Below are 22,500 nucleotides of genomic sequence, written 5' to 3' on the forward strand. Positions count from 1 at the left end.
GGGACAAGTCTTGAAGACGGAGTTCAAAAGCACCAGAAGGTTTACAGCTTTTTAAAGCGAACACTTCCGCAAGATCGTTACGAAGGAGTTCGACTAATCGAGCCTTGTGTGATTGTTACAGATGGCTTTAACAAAACGTTTCAGTTCGCCGTGCTTGGCGATGAAATGCTTTACATTACAGAAAATCCACCAAGGTCATTGAAAGATATAAAGATCAAATTGGATCTAGCTTGCGTTACTTCTGTCGAGTTGGTAAGTTGGTCAAGATCTTTCTTGTTGTTGTTTACGTAGGAATCTGACTCTATCAGCGGCGATTTGTCAACTGTGTTTACATACAGATGAAACATCTCTACATCGAAGTTTCTGAGATATTTTCTATTCAGATCGTCTAGTTACTCAGAATTTGCCCAGTTACGTTGTCGTTCTACGAAAACAAACAAGCTTTTACGCAAAATCAACAGCGCAATTTACATGAAAATTGGCAATAGGCGTTGGATCTGACAATTTTGAATGGAAGTTTTAACTTGTAGCTATCGATTATAAAAAAGTGTAATCTCACAAGTAACGTTAGATTTCAAGGATATGTGTTTTTACCCATTTCCGTCAGCGATTTTAATTTGCTGTTTTTAATACGTTTGAAATCGATCTCGAATTAAAATGAAAGTCAATGCAATAGTGTCTTCCGTTTTAACATGTAAAATACTTTGTGTTTTGTTTATATGGTCCCAAGGGAGTGCATACTATTCAACATAAATATAGCTTAAAATATGTAAACCAAATGTTTTACAGATTCGTCCTCTTGAGAATAAAGTGATTTGAAAGGTACTAATTTGAGCAAATGTTTAACAATATTAATTGCCTTTGAAGTTTGTTAAACCCTGAGTGTCCAGGAACATTTTTGACTGCTTAGCGCCTAACTTTTCTTACAAAAACTGTTGGTTATTTTATTCAAGTAACTCTGTTTTCCAAATTCACGTTGTTAAATGAGAAGAAATTGTGGTTCACCTCCTGAATGTTTTACTGTGCTAGCATTTTCATGTATGTGATTCGTATTTTTTATTAATTAATTTATTTTTTTGAAGTCCATGTTGGCTGAATCACCCAATTCAGTTAGTTTCTTGAGATATATGGTGCTTTCAATGAGACCTTGCGAGGTGCATGTTTATCCCCAGCAGGTTTTCCGTTGTGGATTGCCAGATTCAATTCCACCAGACAGGAAATGTTTTCTGCTTTTAGATTACTTGTACTTCCTGTTGCAATGCAGAAAACACTTAGGGCGCTTTCCATTTGTCAGAACTGGCTGGCCGGACCATTGCCCGACCAGTCGGTTTGATAATGAAATACGCTTTTTCCGAGAGTTTTTGCCGAATAACCATTTCCTTGGTGCATACTACTTAGGATTTGACTGATATGGCTGGAGAAATTTGAGTAAAATGGAAATTCTCATTGCGTTGGGAATAGTTTGGCTGGTCAGTTCTGACAAATGGAAAGCGCCCTTAAATTCAAACCTAGAACTTCCCTTAACACTTCTCTCTAAGAGGGACACTTTTGGGATGGGCACTAGGTGTCCATCTGGGATAATTAAGAAAGAGTTAATTAAGGAAAGTAAAGAAAGGCAGGGACCATCTCTAGGTGTCTGTTTTACCGAGCTGCCTGTCTTTTAGAGATGTCTGTTAAGAGAGAGTCGCCTGTAGTAAAAAATAAAGCATTTTATTTTTTGGAATTTTGCCTGTCAGATTCATGATGTTGCTGAGTTTCTCGGGGGAGACTTGAAAACAAAGAACCAGCATATCTTGGTAGAGTATAAAAAGATTTGCAAGCCGTCATTGTCATCTCCATCGTCAATCCAGTCAGTGAGTGTTCCTTTCAATGAGAACAGCTTGTCATCCAGGCTAGCTCTCCAAGCATCCATCCTCAGTACTTCTCCAGTTTTAAGAGTTAAAAGCTTTGAACATGATAATGGTAAATCTCCTGTTTTTCAAACAAAAGAATCTATGGTCAGAGTTGAAAGCCAACCATGCACAAAGCATTCACTTACCGTTCAAAGTAGATTTCACTTGAGTGCTTCAGATTCGGATCTGAGAAACATAGGACTTGCTGGTAATGTGAAAGGGTATTCTGGATCAGTGGGTAACATGAAGGCAAGCATTGGGTCACCAAATAGCCGACGCCCTCTTCCTCCTCCACCACCTGGTCATGAATCTCTAGTCACTCAGTCCAATTCAAATCATAGATACAGAGCAGGAAGTGTGGATCAGGCACATAGAAAAAGACCTTCAACACCGCGACAGAGGAGAAAGCAAAGTGACAAGGACTTGTACGATTTAGACTCAAGCTCAAGTAGCACTGAACTTGAAGTTTCATTTAACAGTTTTCAAAGACAGCACTCTGCAGATTTCTCTAGTCTCTATCGTCCACAATCACCGCGAGCACCGTCTCCATATGACAGCTCAAGCCGGTTTCGAAGTTATAGTAATGAATCAACGGAAGAGCTAGACAACTCTGATGATGATAGCAATGCACATACTACTGAAAATGTTGAAGTGACAGAACTTCATTTATACATTCTAACGGAAAATTCACCCATGTTTATTCACCTAAGAAGTACATGGAATAACTGCATTTTGGTAAGGTTTTCCATTTTGTCTGTAATTCAGGAAGATACAGTTTATGGGCACAAATTGAGCCCAGAGCGTGGCCCCTGAACGGCCCATTAGAACTACACAAGAAAGAACAAGGGAGGGAAGGGAGTGAATCCCATACATGTCCCCCTTCCTAGGAAATCAATTTTTTATACCATACATCCTCTATTAAGCCCCCGCTCTCAAATAAGCCCCCTCCCTCTAATAATACACGTATTAATAAGCCCCTCTCCCCTCCCCTCCCCTCCCTTAATAATTCTTCACTAATAAATGACAGACTGTATTAATTAATCATGACTGTAAAACTTTGTGTGGAATAATCCAGGATGGGTTATTTACCAAGTGGAAGTTTGGAGTTGATTCTGATCCTCGGCTGCATGACCTAAAAAGTCTTTACTTGAACTTTTCCTCTCTGTATTCTAGTTCTTTATGTAGAACTGATACTATTGTCATCCCTCTCAAATAAGCCCCCCATGTCTATTAATCCCTCCTCAAATGGGCTTTAAATAAATAAGCCCCTCGTGGGCTTAATAGAGGACTTATGGTAGTGATTTTAAGACAACAGTCCTTATTAGTACATTTCCTTAAGAAATATCCGCAATGCAAATTGCAAGGTGGAAAATATGTTAATTAGCCCATATATTCTGTGAGACAGTGATTAATTTAGCCTTGCATACTTCAAAATGTATTTTATTTTTAGTATATTGCAGTGAATTTTCAGTATGTACTATGGTCTTCCAATATTCAAAACTAGCATTTTTGTAACTTGTTTCGAAAATGAGCAAGTGAGTAGATATTTGCCTTGAATAAGAGCTTCTCAGTATAATTTATTTCTTTTTGTCAAGCGATTTATAAATTTTCCCATTTTTTTTGTACATCACATTTCTTGAGTACCACATAAAAAAAATATCAATTCTCTTTTCTCTACAGAAATCTACTCTGTATTTTGACCGTCAAAGATCATCACCAGCTACCTCACCCACAGTGCCTTCTAACAAAGTGGACAAGTAGGTCTCACATTGATTTACATCAATATAATAATAAACATTATTAGTGTTTTGTGGCTCAGTAACAATAACCTTATATAGCAATGACTTACAGGGGTGGATCCATGAAATTTTGATTAGGAGGGCGGGGGGGGCTCCAAGTTTTGGTTCAGAAAGGACTGTTAAACTTTTTTGTGGCAAATTACTTCTCACAGAGACAACCACATGTTTCTCAATCTGTGAACACTGGTCGCCTGCATTGGCATGGGAAATACTGCTTTGCAAGCAGAGGCGAACAGATCATAGGATGGTACCCAAAAACAATTACATTTTCTAATAACCCTGGAATTTAGTTTAGTGGCAAACTGCAACAGGTGTTTCAAAAATCAGCCAGTTAAAAAGTGATGTTCAACCGTGTTGATGTAAGAATTTCAGTCTCAAACAAGCGTCAGGTCTGATTGGGGAGGGGGTCCGGACCCCCGGACCCTCCCCTTGGATTGGCTGCCAACTTGCAATGTCAGGGGAACGCACTCTTTCTAATGGGTTCCAAAGGTCCTTTTCTGTCGGCAAGCCATCTGTAGAATGTGTTCTACGTACCTCCAAGGAAATAGGTACAAAACAGGAAGGGTACAGAATGCATTCTGTCTCCAAACAAATGGGTGCAAAATGGTTAGGGATGGGTATGGGATTTGGGTATAGGACAGGTATACAACAGATACAGAACAGATGATGGAATGGAAACTAAACAGGTGTGAAACTTTTCATTTTGCTTTCAGAGCCCACAGTTAATTTTGGAAATAACCACAGCCTACAGATTAGTTAATAGTTATCTCTTAGTAGATAAGAGACTTATATGTAGAGCAATGTTAAACTGTGTTTCGTGTGACAGTGTGTTTGTTAAGATTTTCTTCAAAGTAATGTTTAATAAAACAATATTATTAGATTTGGTTTAAGGGTTAGTAGATTTTGTTTAGTGTTATTAAATTCAGCCACGGCTAATAACAGTTACCTCACCCTTGATTTTTCGTCACAAAAACCTCACTTAACAACTGTTGTCTATTATTATTCTAATCAGACTATTTTTCCAAGCTGCTGTTTTTTTCCTGTTGTTTTTTTTTTTCTTGTAGTTCTCAGTTGCTTCTCCTGTTCAATCAACTGAAAACTGAAATTCTACACTCTCACATCATGGAAAAGACATTTGTACTTATCCAGGAGCTACAGACAGCTGCAGAAAAGAGCTTTAACCTTAAAAAATATTTCTGGAAGGTATGTTGTCCCTCAATAGTCTACAAACAGTCTACGAACCACGGTTGCACAATTTCGGTAATAGCACATCATTCATCCAATTGAATGACTCACATTTTTCTATTTTACAATAACTGAGTGAATCCTCGCACACTGATGGTCCAGAGCTATATTCTGTGAGAGTATGGACGATAGAAATTACATAACATGTCATGCATGATTTTCCAAGAAACTTCGCAGGAAACTAAAAATAAAATAATGTTATTGTAAAAAACAAATTGACCACAATTTTCCATATGGTCTGCACTCTTACAGACCATAGAAATGACGCCATAAAATGTTCAAAACTTTGCAGTGAAACCACTCGCCACTCTCAAGTTTTAAACATTTTATGACATCATTTCTTTGGTCTATAAGACTGCAGACCATGGAAAATTGTGGTCGATTTGTTAATTGTCTCACCTAAAAATTAATAGTTACTTGGTGGGACATACATGTACAGTAATTGTGCTATTCAAGGAAGAAAATTCACATGCTGTTTTGGTGTGAATTCAAAGTTAATTATTTTTTTTGTCTTTTTCTGAAATCGTTTAGGGTTAATTTGCAATTGTTTAAAGATGCAATTACCAGTGGCATGATCATATCTGTTCATTTAAATTTGTATTTCCACAGTTCACATCATCTCCATTCCAAGTACCATTTTTAATCATGTAGTGATAAACACACTTTTTTTCATTTTCAGTCTTCAGATCTCTTTCTGTTCATGGCCGGCCAACTTCAGAAATATATGCCCCATTCGCCGAGGCGTTCCGCATCTCGAAGAAAAGGAAGCAACAGAGAAGATGAACTTGAGTAAGTGTTTATGTGGTGGAACTCAACATGTACAAGAGAGAATAGCTCTTATGCGTGTTTACATCAAATGATATGCATGGCAATGTCAGACGAGCAAATTTCACCACCAAGCCTCATTTGCAAGGAAAATACTCTGCATTAGCACTCTTTGTGCATGGATATTCTTTTCAAAGTTGCTGCCTTGGGAATTCTTTTACGCAAACTTCGCAACTTTACAATTTCAATAGCGGCTTGGTGGTGAAATTTGCTCGTCTGACATTGCCATGCATAAGGGTCATTTGATGCAATATACCGGTGCTAATCAATTTCTTGCCGGTTTTTCTTCAGTTTTAAGTTAAATCCGTTGAAACCAATGTTAGCAAAGGTCTCTCACGAAGACAGAAAACTGAGAGGAAGGAGAGATTCTCTTTTCTTTCTCTCATTTTTCTCTTTCCATGAGAGACCTTTGTTAGCAGGGAAAACCTCAACCGACTGTAACATACAACTTACTGTACCGTGTGGAGCCACACCCCTTTGTACCACTTGTGACGTCATCAGTTTAGACAGGTATCTTCGATGTCTAAAGGTGATGTTACACGGGACGATTCGAAACGACGATTTTTAGTGCAACACTGCGTTGCAATTTGGAAGGAACCATGTTGTAACTATTCAAAACAATGACGTAGCAATGTTGCTTTACTGTATTGCGCTAAAAATCGTCGTTGCAAATCGTCTCGTGCAACATCACCTTAAACAGCCATATCTGAATGGTGTGCGCGATTCTGTCAAATAGGCTAGAGATATTTGCAGAAAAATATGCCGTTGCTTTGAATGGAATCATCTTGCCGCACTAACTTTTCTGAAAATATTTTGGGGATCCTTAACGTTTTCGTTAAAAAAATCTTGCCACAGTCAAAAAGGACGAAAAAAAACATCTAAAAAGATATTTAAAAAAGACGAAGAAGAAGAATATAGGCGAAGAAAACCTGCGGTCAAAACGAAAGATAAAAGTCAAGCTTGCAGTGTAACTTTCTTGCCCACAAACGTTTCTCTGCATGCCCCAGTTTAGAAAGCACATGCATTTGCTGCACAGTTTATAAACAACATTTTTGATAATTTGGGCTCTCTTTGACCGGAAAAGTGACCAGAACTGCAAAATTTTCGAGGGGCAAGCGGTTAAGTTATTTTGTTCAAATTCATCATTTTATTTTTATCATCGTTATTATAGTTTTACTGACATGAAATATATGCTGTTTTGTTTATTCTCAGCTTTGTTGTAGTGCTGTTACAGACGTTTGTTTGTTTGTTTCGAGAAACAGATGTCCTATCCACAAGACTGATGGTCATTAAAGATAACAAGTAAGCTGTTTACCCGACATTTTTCATTTGCAACATTAGGGCCATTTATACAGGGGAAGTAAGACACGTCTAATATAAGGCGCGTCTCAATTACATTTTGTAGATGCGTTGAAATGCGTCTTCGGCAAGTCGCGGTTTTGTAGGACGTAAAGGCAATTTTTGTGCTATTTAAATGAGACGTCCGCGTCCTACTTATTTCCTTGTATAATTAGCCCTCCTTTTTTTCCTTACTAGAAAGCTAAAATGTCGAAATTTATGAAATTTAAAAGGGAAATAATATATTTAACAATTATTCTTTGAAATCGAGGTGAATAGTGGCTCAATTTTTCAAAGAGCTGCGAAGCGGCGAGTTAAATACGGACACCTCTCTGTAACGGACAGTTTGTTTGGTCCCAGAAATGCCAATAATTATACATTCCCTACCCCTATAATACGGACACCTCTGTAAAGCGGACACTTGGTTCTGTCCCTTTGGTGTTCGTATTAAAGAGGTTTGACTGTATTTTGCGATAACCCGAGTTCGATATTGTTTTATCATTCGATCACCGAGTTTGTTTTTTAATGAATATCTTCGGGAAAGGAAGCGTTCTGCCATTTTTCACACAAGAGCGATTCCAAGAAGGAGAAAATCGTGGTTTCATTTACGCATGAGCAGAATATTAATTGCAGCCAAACACTTAAGCCAAACACAGTTGGACGACATTGCGCATGAGCAGACCATTATTTGTAGGCAGTTATTTGCAGGTCACGTGGTGGGCTCTCGGCCAGTGAAAAGGAAGAAAAATTTGCATCGAATGCTAATGTAATATTTTTCTTTTCAGGGGTCGTGCGATTAAAGACCTTTTAAAGACCCTCATCATTCATCCATGGACCACAGTCACCGCAACAGGAATACCTAGCATCTCACCCGCGGCACAGCTTCTGCTTTCAGGAGCTGAGAGAAACGTGTTCACAGTCGGTGAAGGAGATGACGAGGTTTTAAGAGCTTGTTCATTTTGATAAAGCTTAATATACATATACGAAAACTTGATTATTCTTTTACGTGAAACAGTGGATAATAGAAAGACTGGTAAATATCCATGGTGAAACTTAACTCCGTTCAACACAGACACGAAGCCTTGAGCGAACTTGTTTCTTTAAAACATCAACTTGATTCTTTGAAACGCAAACTTGATTCCTTTCTTCCGATAACAGTGAGAACGAAACGAAAAAAAAAATAAAGCAGTAAAAAGTAGCCACCAAACTGGTTAAGGCAAATGGTTGGCTTAAATAAGACCGTTTTCCTTTTTCGTTTTTGTTGAGCTCAAAATTACAAAGAGAGTATTTTAATTTTCGAATTCCCTAATACAAAGGTTTTCTATGAAAAAGCTTTCTTAATATTACACTGGAAACGTTCGGTTAGATGAAGGCTCATAGATTTACTTCAAGGACGATCAGGTTTTGTACTGGGACTCGTTGTCAGTTCCGACCTGAGACTCGTGAGTTTTCGTGAGATAAGCCCCAGGACTCACCATTGCAATTTCAAATAACTTCACTGCAGTTTAATGAGACCTGCGCTAAGGAACACGCAATAACAATTACGTAAAAATAAAAATAAAAATACTGAAAAAATAATGACACATTAATTTCTGTTTCTGTGTTTTTTCTCATTTTCCTCTGACTGGTTTCAGACGAACAAGCTGTTGAAAGAAATTTTGGACAGTGCTACCTCGCTTCTTTTTGAGCTGATTTGTGTCGTCCATCAGGTAAATAAAAGAGTTTCTATCGTCAAACTGGCACTAAATGGATTCAGGATACTTAGTTTTGCAGACTGGGACATGCGGTGCTGTTTGAAATAAGCCGTTCTCTTGGAAAGCGCGTGCGCAAATCCGCGCGGGAACGAGCGACGAAGAATGGGGGGGGGGGGGGGGGGGGGATTTCCTGCGGCTTCCCTGCTCATTCTGGCTTTCTCTCCCCAACAAAATCGCCAGCTACGCTCCAGTTATTTATTTTCCCGTAATTATCCTGATATGAGTAATTGAGATGCACCTAACTCATGGAAATTTCTCCTTTCAGGCCAACTGCTTTTCAGTTGAAGACAATGTTCTAAATATCTTCTGGCTTATGAAGATTCTCGAAGCTCAAGACCAAACAGTAAGTGTCAGTTATCAAATGTTTAGAGTTGATTATCACTTCTTTTAGTGACTAAAATAAAAATGTGGGGAAAATCACAAATTTCACTTTGAACAATGTTAAAGAAATGTGAAAGCATCATATGTAAGTACTGCTGAAAAGGGTTCATCTCGATAGTCACACTAATCTAGCCTGGGCGCAAGCTCTCTATCAATTGGGGGATACTGAATTCACGCGCGAGCGGTACGCGAAAGGAGAGGGAGAAGAGTGAGTGGCGGGGAAACAACCTTTCGCCCTCGCGCGTTATCTCGCGGCTGGCTTCGCTCGCCTTTCTAAATGGAGAGCTTGCTCGCAGGCTATAGTCGCACCGTAGTACCTCATGTAGTCAGAACCTCTATTTTTATCTCTGAGTCGGAAAGAGTTCAAAAGCTGAAGATGGATTGGCCATACTGCTGAAGTCGCGCTTATAAAGTCATCGTGTATGATTTGTCTCTCGATAATTTAAGCCGTGGTATTGATTATAACAACTTTTATTGTGAGCAATGATGATGGAAGTACTCAAGTCGTGAACAACTAAAGTGAGTGAAAAATTTGTCTCGAACCCTCATGAAACTCGGTATGCGGCACCCAAATGAAATTCACAGTAGTCGTCGCAGTTGCCCAGAGATCCTTTCATCACAGTTTAAGCAGGGTTTTCAAATAATTGTGTTGTCATCAGTTCGCTCGATTGTTGACATTAGGGAGTTTAAGATACGGAGACTACGGACTACGAACTACGGCTGGACGAGCGTCGTCCTTTGTTCGTAGCTGGGTTGAGTCGTGCACATATAGAACGTTAAGATTGCACTACAGACGGTAGACTACGAGAGAAGAGGAGAAGAGGGAAACAACACGCAAAGATTTTCTTGTTTTCATCACAGTTCACAAAAATGCAAGTCAGTTTTGCATGTGATCTTATCTTTAGAACAATGAACAAATTCTTCCATACTTGAAGGAAGCAATTACGTCGGGTGAAATTGGTAAACAAAGTTTTGGTTACACAGGTCTTATTTTTTCGCCCATGAATACTTACGTCAAATATTAAAGATATAGACAGAAATAGTAAGAGCTCATTTATTAGATTTAGAAGATGGACTTCTCCAACTACTGATCTGATGTAGTTTGAAGTACTGAAATGCCGAGTTTCGATTGTCTCGAGCATGTTTACATCATTTTCATTCAGTAAATGGCGCGATAAAAAAAACTCGCATAAATAAAGGTTACACAAGTACAAAGACTCACTAATCAGTGCGAATAAACATTGAAACTTTTCCAGTGCGAAGAGAAAGTAAATTACCTGCATGATTTCTCTTCTCCTAGGCCGTCAATCTGAATTCTGCGTATAAAGAGCTAAGCTTATTTAAACATGAGCTTAGCAAGATAAAAATGTAGTCGCAACAGTGGATTAAAAGCGTAAATCTGAGCAGAAATTAGACACAACTTTTGAAAACTTTTTTAAGAAAAGACGAGATTCTTGAATTACCGAGACGGCAAAATACGAGCAAAATGTTCTCCGTAGTCCCGACTACGCGAAACAGCTCAACAACTCACCGTAGCTGCAGGACTACGCGGGAAAAACGAACAGTCACGTGGTTTTGATCATGCGCAGTAGCATATTTATCCGTAGCCGTAGTCCGTAGTCGCCGTATCTTAAACTCCCTATTACTCAGGTTTCAGTACTGTACAACTTTATTCCGAAATTCACGCGTCGATATCGCACCCTATTCTTCACTTCTACATGGGTTTAAAAGGAGATTCGCGGCAAAAAAAACCAAGTTTCGACATACATACATAAATACATGTACTTACACTACCGTGAAACATTTCTCGAGTTCAGTTCAATTCACGAATCTTGTCAATTTTCTTCTACATCTCAAGTGCCAAAAAAACAATTTCTAAGTCTCGCGTTTTAGCTTAAACTTAGTCCTATGGGAATGAAAAAAGGACTATTGCAAAAGGAAACCGATTTAATCTTTAACAAGTTGTGTATAACAACGCAAATGAAAGCACCCGGTAGTATGGCGACAAGGAGAAAAAAAGGTCCAGGTTTCTGAAAAGAGACTCGGGATTTTTCTGATCGTTTTCTTTTTTATTCATTTTTCAGAAGCCCTTTGTTGAGCGCGTAATGGACAGAGTCACTTTACTAGTTTCATCGACAGAGAGATGTTTATCTCCTTCAAAAGCTGTTCTCCTTTACAAACAACTGTACGTGTTAAAGAACTTTCTGGAGTACAGTACAGTAGTAGCAAATCACATACGAGTTGGATATGCTGAAGAGTTTAGGTGAGTAAAAACTGTCTTGAAAGAAGAGTTGGTGGTATTTAGACGCATTTGATGAAAACAGGTTTGCCTACAGTAAGAGTTCGAAGTAAACGATAACCAACGGCATTTCTGGTTAATTATACCGTAATAGGTTTCTACGCCTCATCTAAAATTTATTTTTTTCCCCGTTTTTCAGCCAAGTAAAGGCAAACTCTAGGCGGGCGTGGAGCGTGAGACATGCGCGAAGGGAGAGGCGCCTTGCCGCGTCGTGCGTGTCCAACGCTCCACCCCCGACTCAAAAAAAAATTAAAATAACGACGAAAAATAACGCCTGTTCCGCGGGCTACACTATATTAGGAGCCCAGACTTAGCCTAAAATAAGATTTAACAATACAGCAAGAGGAAGTTAACGGCGTTTTGGATATGCCTCTAAAAGACACTCGGAGGCCATGTAGGAAAAACCCCTACGGAATACCCGCAAAATGGGCGGGAAAAATATTGGAAGCTTCGGTAGGAACCAGCACCAAAACTCCACGAACAAAAATAATAATGAAAAGCTAAAGTTGAACTTTTTCACAGAGAAACAAGCGTAACGACTGAGAATGACTCGCATACCAAACATCCTCTATTTGTAGAAAATACTCATTCCTCCCTGCACGCACTCCACGTACACGCGCTTATACAAATACCTCAACACACGAGCGTTCAAAGCGTAACCTTATTATGAACAAGCTAATACTTTAGCGAACAGAAATCAATTCCTTTTTAATGCTACGGAACCAAAAAAAAATTTTCAATTCTTTCGAGGCCTATAGCCTGCCCTGAAAGCTTCCCCTTGAAGATTTAGTGCTAATCAAAAGCTCCGTTGTTAGAAAAAAGGAGTTTGCGCTTTCGAAGTGTTTCCACTCTCTCCTCCCTTGTTTCTCTTTTTAGGTTTTGCTGCAAGTAAAGCGTCCCCTTTTTTCATCTTCTCCTTCACCTACCCCTCCCTCAGCGTTGTTACTTGACAGCTGGATGTGACGAACCTCTATATAACAAACATTCCAATATTTCTAATGAATTCTATTGAAACAAATAGATCCAAATTTTGGTTATTAAATTATACATCGGTAGGAGCTAACTACAGTCATGGACAAAAGTTTTTGAACACTTTTGCGTTCCTGGGGCGTTTTGCAATTCACACAGACCCAACCCCTGCCCTCACCCCAACAATGTTGGACGCGTATATCCAGAGTTTCAACTTTGTATAGGGTGGGGGGAGGGAAAACGGCACGAAAATTTCAAAAAGGATGCACAGTTTTAAAAGGTAACCGAGAAATGACAGAAAAATATGAATATTACTGTCCTGTCCCAAAGAGTTTTGTCCAGGATTGTAGTAGTAGGCGGCTGACATCGGTAAATTCTAGTTGCGCTGATCCCCTCCCCCCGGGCTAACCCCTGACATTGGCACTTCTTCTTTAGGTAGGAAATTCCCTGATATTGGGACACTTCGGCTGCCAAATGCCCTGCGGTGGAGACGAAGGAGGAGGACAAATGCCCTGCCTCTCGGATCGTCCCCACTCAACACTGCATCAGTTTTCGCTGTGTATTAGTTGTGGATTTATAAGCAATTAAGGCATGTATTAAATCTAAAGAATTCACAAAGATTGTCCAATTCTTTTCGACTTACGAGCCAATCTGCGTCGAAGTGCTGATCCTGTCCGATAAGTTCGTCCCTGTTTGGATTTCCAGTCGGAAACCACTTGTGTATCAAAACCCTGGGGGTAGAAATCCCTGGGATAACCCCGGGTTAGGCGAATGCCTATCCCCTTGGACACAGCAATCCCCAGGGACTGACGAGGCACGCGAATGCCCCGCAGTTGCCGGGAGTAAAGGGCGCAGCTGGAATTGACTGAAGCGCTACCACGGTTACTTTAATATCTGTTGTTATTGTTTTTTCAGGTATTACATCAGAGAGCCAGTTGTAAAAAAGAAACTCCCTTGCAAATTTCCTCTCACGAAGCCAACGTTAGAACTGCTTGAAAACGTTACAAATTACGTTTTAAACAAGTCAATGATCAAGCAACCGTCATTTAGATAGTCAATTTAAAGTAATTCCTAGAATATTTCAAAGTATTTACTACAAGGTAAAGCTCTACGTAATGTTAAAAGACGTGACCGACTGGCCTTACGCAAATTTTGTTTTGTTTGTATTTATAAAATAACTAAAATAGCACGCGCGTTCTGATTGGTTAAAACTCTTCTTTTTGTCTTACTTTTACAAACCCCCCCAAATCAAACTTCTCTTTTTGAAATCCCTAGAAATAAATAACACTAAGAAAACGGTCTGTCAACAGGTTTCGTTTGAATGGTAACACAATAGCATTTCGTCCACAGATTAAAAAGTTAGAGGGACAAAATGTCTCTTGAGTGGGAAGGCACACGCCTTCTGAGGAAAAAAATAACAATTTGCACTGGCTTAAGCGATAACTTCATATGGGTTAAAATACTTGCATTCTGCATTGACAACCTTAAGTGATACCAGAATCTGCAGTCACACCCTTCGGCGCCCTGTTCCTTTCACAAAAAGCTTCTCCCGCGTAAATCGCCCACAGTATTGTTTTCATACAACCGTCCGAACCGTCTCCAGGGCCCAAATATTTCCATAATATGTCCAGGCGGTCGAGGCGCTCATATGGCGACCGGCCTGATCGAAAAAGCAATCGCTGGCATAGAGCTTAAGCGTATATATCGGCTAGTTTGAATATAATAGCTCAGATAGTTTACGACAGGGACGAACGCGTTGATATTTACGTTTATAAAGGAAATCAGACTCAAAGCCGGAAACCAAGGGTAGATCACTTGCAGCATACGCAAATAGCCGTCCTATTCTGCAAATGAATCCACCCTAACGATTGCACGTGCAATACGTGTGCGTGTTTTGGAGTTTAAGCAACAAGGACGGTAACTTTGACGTCAAAAGGCAATGTAGTTAAGTAAGACAAAAACTTTTCAATATTGCATCATACGTTTTGATACATATGCTTTCGCTCATAACTGCGACGAGAAACTACCCGATGTGATGCTTTACAGAGAACGTAATCACATGACAAAAATTTCTGTTGTCTTTTTGCGGAGTTTGATGTGCTCTCTCAGTATTCCTACGTACCCACCCTCCAGACAATGGTAACTCTTTATTCTTTGTCGGTGATAAGCCAATGAAAGTTGTGGAAAATATTACTGTAAGCTGCAAACTTAGAAGCTCTCAAATCAGGGATTGGGGATGGGAGAGAGAAAAAGATAACCTAACATTTCTTTTTTAAAGTTTCTTATATAATTTAATTGTTGGCTTATTTATTGAAATGAAGTATTTAAGAGTTTTAATTGCTGTCGTATAAATCTTTAAAGCAGCTGAATACACTGTTGCATGAACTTGACTTCTTCCAGTCCGTTAAGAAACTGAACCCTGGCAGTGAGGGACTCCTAGCAGTCTAACAAGTAAAAACGAACAATAAAGCTTAAGCTTAAGTTTGCTATGAATTGTCTGTGTTATTCATTTGTCTTAAAGAAATTTATTATCCCCTCGGAGAAAAAAAATGGCACCAATGAAATGTTTCACTGTCAATCAAAAATTCTGCTTAGCATACTCCCGAGTATGCGGCCCGAAGAGAGATTGCTTATTGTAGCCTGTAATGTTAATCCAATCATAGATAGCCTGCAGTGCAGGCGTATTTTGGGTGGGCGAAACCTTGTTCATGTTCGTATCCCTTAGGGTAGGTGCAAGGGCAAAAGAAGGCAAGGGGGAGGGGAGGAGGAGGTTTTCTGTTCTCTCTTCCCGCTCCCTTCGACTCACCTTATTTCCTCCTCTCTTCGGGAAGTTTCAAAATGGCGCTTTCGCGAGCAAAAACATTCGCGCGCCCGTAGAAAACGCCGGCACTGCAGGCTAAATCATAGATAATATGTAAACTGAAGATAACTATACACGATAAAACTGACATTATGTTTTGGATCAAAATGCTAACAAGACAAACGAACGAGGTTTGCAACATTCGCTGTAAGTATTGTAGACAATTTATGCTTACTGCAACATATGACGTCATAATGACGTAAATGCCTTCAATGTGTTAATCAAGTTCAGTATCAATAGTTATACCAGGACATAGATGTTGGAAATGATAGGCGCTTTCCATTCAACCCAAAATTCCGGTAATTTCGGTTGGTACATCAAATGGAACGGACCATTCGGTTTGGTCCAACCGGAATATTCGGGACCAGCTTGGAAGGTGGTCCACTGTGACCGGTCTGGTCATTTCGGTCGGTCGGACCGAAATGTCCCTTTCCATTTGCCAAAATTGTTGTCCGAAGTACCGCTCTTTTCTATCCTGCTTACAAGACCAAGTAGTTTCCAATGGAAAGTGAAGTGCTGTGAGTAAAGCGTGACATCTCAAATAGTTTGAATCAGTTGCAATTTTTTTCGATTTTTGATGTTTGCCATTAACAGTGCCAAATAACTGACGCAACACGACACGTAGGTGAAAAAAAGTGTGTGAAATCAAGCTACAAGTGTATAAAAGTCCGTGAGAATCAGCATTGTCTGAAACCTGTCGACGATATTTAACTAAAGCAATTTATCAATTAAGCTGAAATGAATACAACAAAGCCTCGCCGAATACAAATTGGCTAAAACACCGAATTTATTTACCGTACAGTTCCAGGAATTGCTTCGAATCGTTCGAATATTCTGAGAAAGGTATCGCTTCAATGGACAAGAATTTTTTACCTCCACTTGCATTCATAGGCTTTCTACACGAAATAGGATTCCTCCGCCTTTAGTGTTCCACCTCCCCTTTTCGACAGTCGAGTGTTCTTTAGGATATAAACAGTATTTAATTTTCTCTTTTAGAGCGTAATTGTGAGTGTGCTGAGAAGCCACAATAACAAAACGCGCGGTGGCTTAAGTCGGGTCCGTACAACCGGAATGTACCGTTCCATTGAGCACGTGAAATTTCCGAAGTTTCAAACCGGAATTTTTGTTGAATGGAAAGCGCCCGATGAGTACATTATTGAGCTATTTTGAAAAAATAGCTCATATGTCAGTGGTTGAGCGTATGTATCTTCGTGGCTTTGTGGCTTTGTATGCTGGGATGTCTGTTGTAGGGGCCAATAAGGTTGAAGGTACTATGAGTTGATGCGTAGGAGCCAATGAGATTTTGGCATCTAAACATGACATTTGCTAAAGCCAAACAAGGGCACTTTGAGACCGCCATCTTGATTCTTCACAATTTTCTCGTCTTTTATTACGGCCAAAGGTGTTTAGAAGCACAACCTTGAAATATCTTTATGATTAAAACGCTGAGTACAGTGATGCAGCTGGTTAATTAAGGGTCCATATTTTAGTGTGGGTGCTGCTTCAAGACATTTCTGACCTAATTCGACTATCGCGAACGGTACAACGCACGTATTTGATAATTTATGAGTTCTAGTTCACCTGCTTCAAGAAGGTATAAAAGATCATATATTTTTCAAAGTTCGTCCAATAGCTTCCAATGAAACAATAATAGGCCATTTCCGAGTTCCAAAAACACTCGCTTTCAAAACGAGGCTAATTGCGAAACCTTTCTTGTGAAAATAAGTTTTATTTCCATCATAATTAAAAACCATTTTCATATCAATGTCTTCGCACTAAGCCTCGCTTTTAAACAGAGGCTTGAGGCAACATGGACTCTAATAGGCCATTTGCACGATGGCGTCATTTTACTACTACGACCAGAATCCTTTTCGTTTTTCTTTTCATATTTAAATTTGGTAATCCCAGCGAGATTTAAATGACAAAAGCCGTAATTTGCACAAGAAGGGAACACCCTGAAGGATTCTGGTCGTAGTGAGTGGTCGTAGTAGTAAATGATGCCATCGTGTCGTATGGAGTATGCGGCCTATAAATTGTGGTTTTAGAAGTTTCAAAGGTACGGCGAATATTGTTAAAGCTGTAAACAAGCTTTATTCTGAAGTTATGAATATATGAAAATCATATATGTGAACTGCGGAGTGAAGAATTATATGAATGAAGATCATCGCAGTTGAATACGCAGCTTTTGCAGTTGCGAAAAGAAAGCCTGAAAAAAAATCAGGCTTGTACGGGATTCGAACCCGTGACCTCTGCGATACCGGTGCAGCGCTCTACCAATTCAGCTAACAAGCCAACTGGGAGCAGGTCATTGAATTGGTTCCTTATAAACCCCTGAAAGGATGATGATGAAGTTATGAACATATGAAAATCAGTATATGTGAATTGCGGAGTAAAGAATTATATGAATGAAGATCTTCGCAGTTATATGCGCAACTTTTGCAGTTGCGAAAAGGAAGCCTGAAAAAAGCTCTCTCTAAGCTCTCGCTTACAAAGTTCAACTAACCTTTTTCGTTCTGGTAAAAAAACATGAATTAGGAGAAAGAGTTAACATGAAACATGCTTGCTGCTTAAGGTATCATCCACCCTCAAGCACCCTCCTCGCGTTGAACGGCGCTAGTGCTTTTGCTTTTAACAAATACCCCATAAACCACACACTTTCTGAAAGCTTAATAGTTCCAGATTATTACTTATTACTTTTAAAAAATCAAAAAATTAACGCGATTTAGAAATGAGAAGCTTTTTAAGAAAGTGGGTGTCACTATAAATTTAAGTCCAGTCCAGCTTAAAATTAACGGAAGAAGCCAATTAAGAACGCATTCGCTTCTTAACGCGTTTGGCACTTGACTAAAAAAACCGTGTCTCAGATTTTTTTCAAGCCCGTTTGTTCTGTTGTTATAAGCAGGTGAAGTTAGGGATAGCAAATCATTAGCACTACCTGTGAAAAAAATACTCTAACTCGAAAACGAAAAAAAGAAATCAAAATTCGCAGACACAGTTTTTTAGAAAAACTATCTGACAGTAAGTTGGCCAAATTTCAGCCAAATTTGTTCACGGTTGCCGACTTGGAGTTTAAAACGTACCCTCAACTTGCCCTGATTTTCATTTCGAGAAGACAGTGGAAAAAGATTTTTGGCGGCGTATTATCCGAGACGAGATTATAACAGATTATATAACACCAAAGCTGTCAATGTTGATGCATACCAGAGAAGGGACATCAATAGTGACACAGCAGGAAAAGTTGAAAACCGAAACCCGATAACAGATGAACAATTTATTTCAAAGGCTCTGCTCTGTTCGATCCCTACTGTTGTCGAGAAAGCTTCATTAGTTATTTGCAACGGGCAGTTTTCATTTTCGCACCGGACAAGCGAGGTTGAGCCAACCCCACTTTACTCGATACATTTTTTAAAAGTTCGACACTTCCCTGGAAAAATCGACAACAAACCACTGCCTGGAGTTTTTCTTGAAGCTTCTTTCACGCTACAATAGACTTTCAAAACAGTACTTCGTCCGATTTTTATATGGCGCGGGACCTCTCGTGACTTCGTCTCTCGCTTGGCTGCTTCGCGGCCAAAAAAGCTCACTCCGCCCGCTAACGAACTCTTGAAACTCGATTCCGCGGTAGTTTCAATCGGTTTTTCAGGAGCTCTGTCATCTTTTAGCCATATTCCTTGATTGTAGTAGGAGCCCTTGTCCCTCTCTGCTAATTTCGCAGCCCACTCTTTGGCGGCAAAACGATTTTGTCGTCTTCTTTTGTCTTGGAGTCGATGACAGGGAAAAACAGTGAGCACTATACTTGTAAACCACGATTTCTGTCAAATTGCGTGATTAGCTTGGTTCACCAGCGACAGGCGTATCAAGTATGACAGGACTTGTCAACAATCAATTAAAATAATTAACATCCAAAAAACGTTTGCACTCCATAAGCCTGGACAGAAAAAACATTTTTTCCTGGAATTTTTTTTTCAAAGAAAGCTCTTGATGAGCTCTATTTAATCGTCAAAAAATTGCAAATTTAGAAAAATGATGATTTTTTACCCTGGATGATACCTTAAGAGTCATTATAGTTATTAAAACGTATTTTATTTAGTATAGATGCGTAACTTAAGTAGAAACAGTAGCGTCAGGGGATTAAATTGGAAGAAGCTGGTTGACAAAATAATTACATATTATTTTATTGAGTGGAATAACATGATCATGATATGAATAGAAATATATTTGATAATTTTCTTGGAAGTTAATAAATGTTAGGCTATCATCCTTAACGTTACATGAAGCATAATTTAATTGCAGATATTGTAAAGCCGTGGTGATTTCTTAAAATCGTTTGAGCAGATTTTCTAGTAAAACAATTTGCGTTATTTTACGTACGAATTGTAAGAAGAACAAAGTCCGACACCATCATGTGCAAATTGTGTGCATGAGTTATTTTTATAAAATGATCTTGTTTACTGGATTACTGTGTGATAACCCGAATTCCCTCACGTACAAACCACGAAAAGGGCAAAGTCCAACACTTTCAAGTGGAAACTATGTGACCAGAGCAGGAGTGAACGTCTTCCCATAATGCATTGCGATTCAAACTAGTATATCAACATTTTCGTGACTGTATATCTCATGCAGACTAGCTTTTCACAGTAATAATAGTAACTTGGATGTATGAAGACCTCTTTAGTTTTGTAATTAGTGCGTCAAGTGAAGGCTCTTTTCTTTTAAGAATCAATAACTCATAACACTTTTAGAATCCCAGTTTAGATAAACGCAGTTGTGATTCGGAGAGGAGAGGTGTGAAATCAAGTTACCATGGCTGCAACATTTCTGCATCTCAACAATTTTTCTTCTTTCATACGGCCTAGCCTGTGTAGCTTGCAGGATTAGCAGAAGTGCTGCATTTTTTTTTTGGCGGCAGAGCTTTGTGAAGATCGGGATTTTCCCTCGCGGCTTTGCTGCACGCTTTTTGTGGCGGCTCCGCAGCCAGGAAAGTACCCCGGGCACATGAATCCCGCCAGCTACACAGGCTAGTATGGCCTTCTGCATTTGCACCGTGTTTCTACATTTCCCGCGAAAATTTAAAGCAGGCCGGCTAGGCCTGTTATCAATCAACTTTGATTTCCGGAACGTCATTTTTCCTCGGCCCCTCGCAGCTTCGCCGCTCCCTTGCGCATTATCGCGCGGCTCGCTTCCTTCGCCCAAATAGGAGAGCTTGCTCGCAGGCTAATGATGGCCACGAAAACCCTCCTCTTAATGTTGCCTTGTCCCTGTACGGCGTTTTCACAGTCCGTCTCGGTCAATTCACTTAGGTGACGTATCCGAGGCGAACGGTTGGGCGAATGGTCACAAGTTATCATCTCCACTAAAGCTACTGGGTAATTTGAATTTGTGGCATATTTTGACTCTTCAGCAGCAAGGTTAAGGTAACGATTCGCAATGCCTAACCGTTGAGAATTTAAGATTTTTGCTCATGTACACGAATAAAAGTTTGAGTGTCTTAATTTTGAATTTCCACACATGTCCAAGAATTTTGTTACAGCTTAACGTAGAACTCTTCGACGAGAGAATCAGCTGCTCAGCTTGTCAGAGCACCAGTGTGCATTAAGAGTCGCGGCCTTACATTACTTATAAGTAGTCACTTATTTCGTACAGCGATATGAAAAATCTTTTCTTAAACTCCGGTTTACAAGTTAAAAGCATTAATTAGTTCCGATTTTAACAAGGCATATATACTGCAAATCCGAGAGGAAGACTTTTACTTTAGATGAGTAGTTTAGGCAAGGGAAAAGACCGTTTAAATTTCATCGTTCAATTCCTCAACCCTTAATTGGTCTTAAATCAATTAATTCTTCATAAACTGTATGTTAAAGTTCAATGTTCTAAGTCCATTTTCTCATAACATCTATCAAGATGGCTATTTAACAGCTGTGATCTGTACATGGTCTACAACCAAAAAGTGCTTTATGATGTTTTGGCGAGATTTAGCCCGACTTTACTAAGGACGATTCACGCGAAAATTGACTCCCTTTTCCATCCGCGATAAATCAGGTCGCCAACAAAGAATGTACACAAAAGCAAGAAAAACCAATCTTTTTGGAGGTAAAGTTGTGCAGCGTAACTTGAAAGCTTACGTTTGATCAGTCAACCTATCCGTCTGCGTAGTAAAATCAGTTGTGCAAAAGTTGTCGAAAAACGTCTAAACGGCAATGAATTGGATTCTATTAACACTTATGGAAGACAAGATCTTAGAAAGAAGTCACCTGTTTCTTGGAAAAACAGCGAACATGAACAGTAGAAATATTGCAGTCATGATGATGTCGAATTTTTGCTTTCCACACAGGTTCACTCACTGTGTTCAGTGAGTGAGGCATCGACTAAATGAGCTGAGCTTCAATTTGAACAAACTACTTATGAATATGATCACCATTACCTCCCTCTATTGCGTAAATAATTAACCATCCTGATGCTCCATTAAGCTTTATTAATTATTTATTTTACTGGTACCGCTTCTGTTCCTCTAAAACTTGAAGTTGTTCAATAATAATAATAATAATAATAATAATAAAATCCCTTAAAATGAAAATTCAAGAATCAGGAGATATGTAAAAAGAAGTAAACAATTCAGTCAAAACCAGATGTTTGCAAACGATAGGAAAAAGTTCTTCAGAAACCTTGGTAAACACCAGATATCAGTTGAAAAAACCACCTAAGAAAGAAGCAACAGTAATATTTTGGCGTAACATCTTGGAGAACGATAGAGAGCACAACCATTCAGCAGAGTGGATAAAGAGGGAGGAGCAGAAATATGCTGATACAGAATGCCAACCATGGGAGGACATAAGCCAAGATGAGTTGCAGACTGTTTTAAAGAAAGCAAGCAACTGGAAGTCACCCGGCCCTGATGCAGTTCCTAACTTCTGGCTAAAGCAACTCACAGCACTACATCAACACCTACTGAATGCATATAACCAAGCAATTGAAAACCCAGAAAATCTGCCTGATTGGTTCACTGCAGCACAAAAATATTTACTACCAAAGAACAAGACACGGAGAACCCCAAAAACTATAGATCAATTGCCTGTTTATCAACATCCTACAAGGCGCTCACATCGATTTTAACTCAAAAAAGCTACACCCATATCACAAA

At 39.3% G+C, this 22,500-nt stretch overlaps 1 protein-coding gene across 1 annotated transcript in view; it reads left to right on the forward strand.

Annotated features, from left to right (window-relative positions):
* Positions 1 to 13,557, forward strand: part of LOC140923239 (uncharacterized protein C12orf56-like) — a 13,690-nt gene extending 133 nt beyond the window's left edge. The window contains exons 1-11 of the mRNA XM_073373325.1: positions 1 to 252; positions 1,737 to 2,627; positions 3,573 to 3,649; positions 4,756 to 4,894; positions 5,616 to 5,725; positions 6,974 to 7,063; positions 7,885 to 8,038; positions 8,734 to 8,808; positions 9,119 to 9,196; positions 11,319 to 11,497; positions 13,418 to 13,557. The exon at positions 1 to 252 is cut by the window's left edge and continues 133 nt beyond it. Of these exons, the coding sequence (XP_073229426.1) occupies positions 1 to 252; positions 1,737 to 2,627; positions 3,573 to 3,649; positions 4,756 to 4,894; positions 5,616 to 5,725; positions 6,974 to 7,063; positions 7,885 to 8,038; positions 8,734 to 8,808; positions 9,119 to 9,196; positions 11,319 to 11,497; positions 13,418 to 13,556 (2,184 nt within the window). The 3' untranslated portion in view covers position 13,557. The remainder of the gene's footprint in view (positions 253 to 1,736; positions 2,628 to 3,572; positions 3,650 to 4,755; positions 4,895 to 5,615; positions 5,726 to 6,973; positions 7,064 to 7,884; positions 8,039 to 8,733; positions 8,809 to 9,118; positions 9,197 to 11,318; positions 11,498 to 13,417) is intronic.
* The last annotated feature ends 8,943 nt before the right edge of the window (positions 13,558 to 22,500 follow it).

Source organism: Porites lutea, chromosome 13 (genome assembly GCF_958299795.1).
Source record: "Porites lutea chromosome 13, jaPorLute2.1, whole genome shotgun sequence".
NCBI lineage: Eukaryota > Metazoa > Cnidaria > Anthozoa > Scleractinia > Poritidae > Porites > Porites lutea.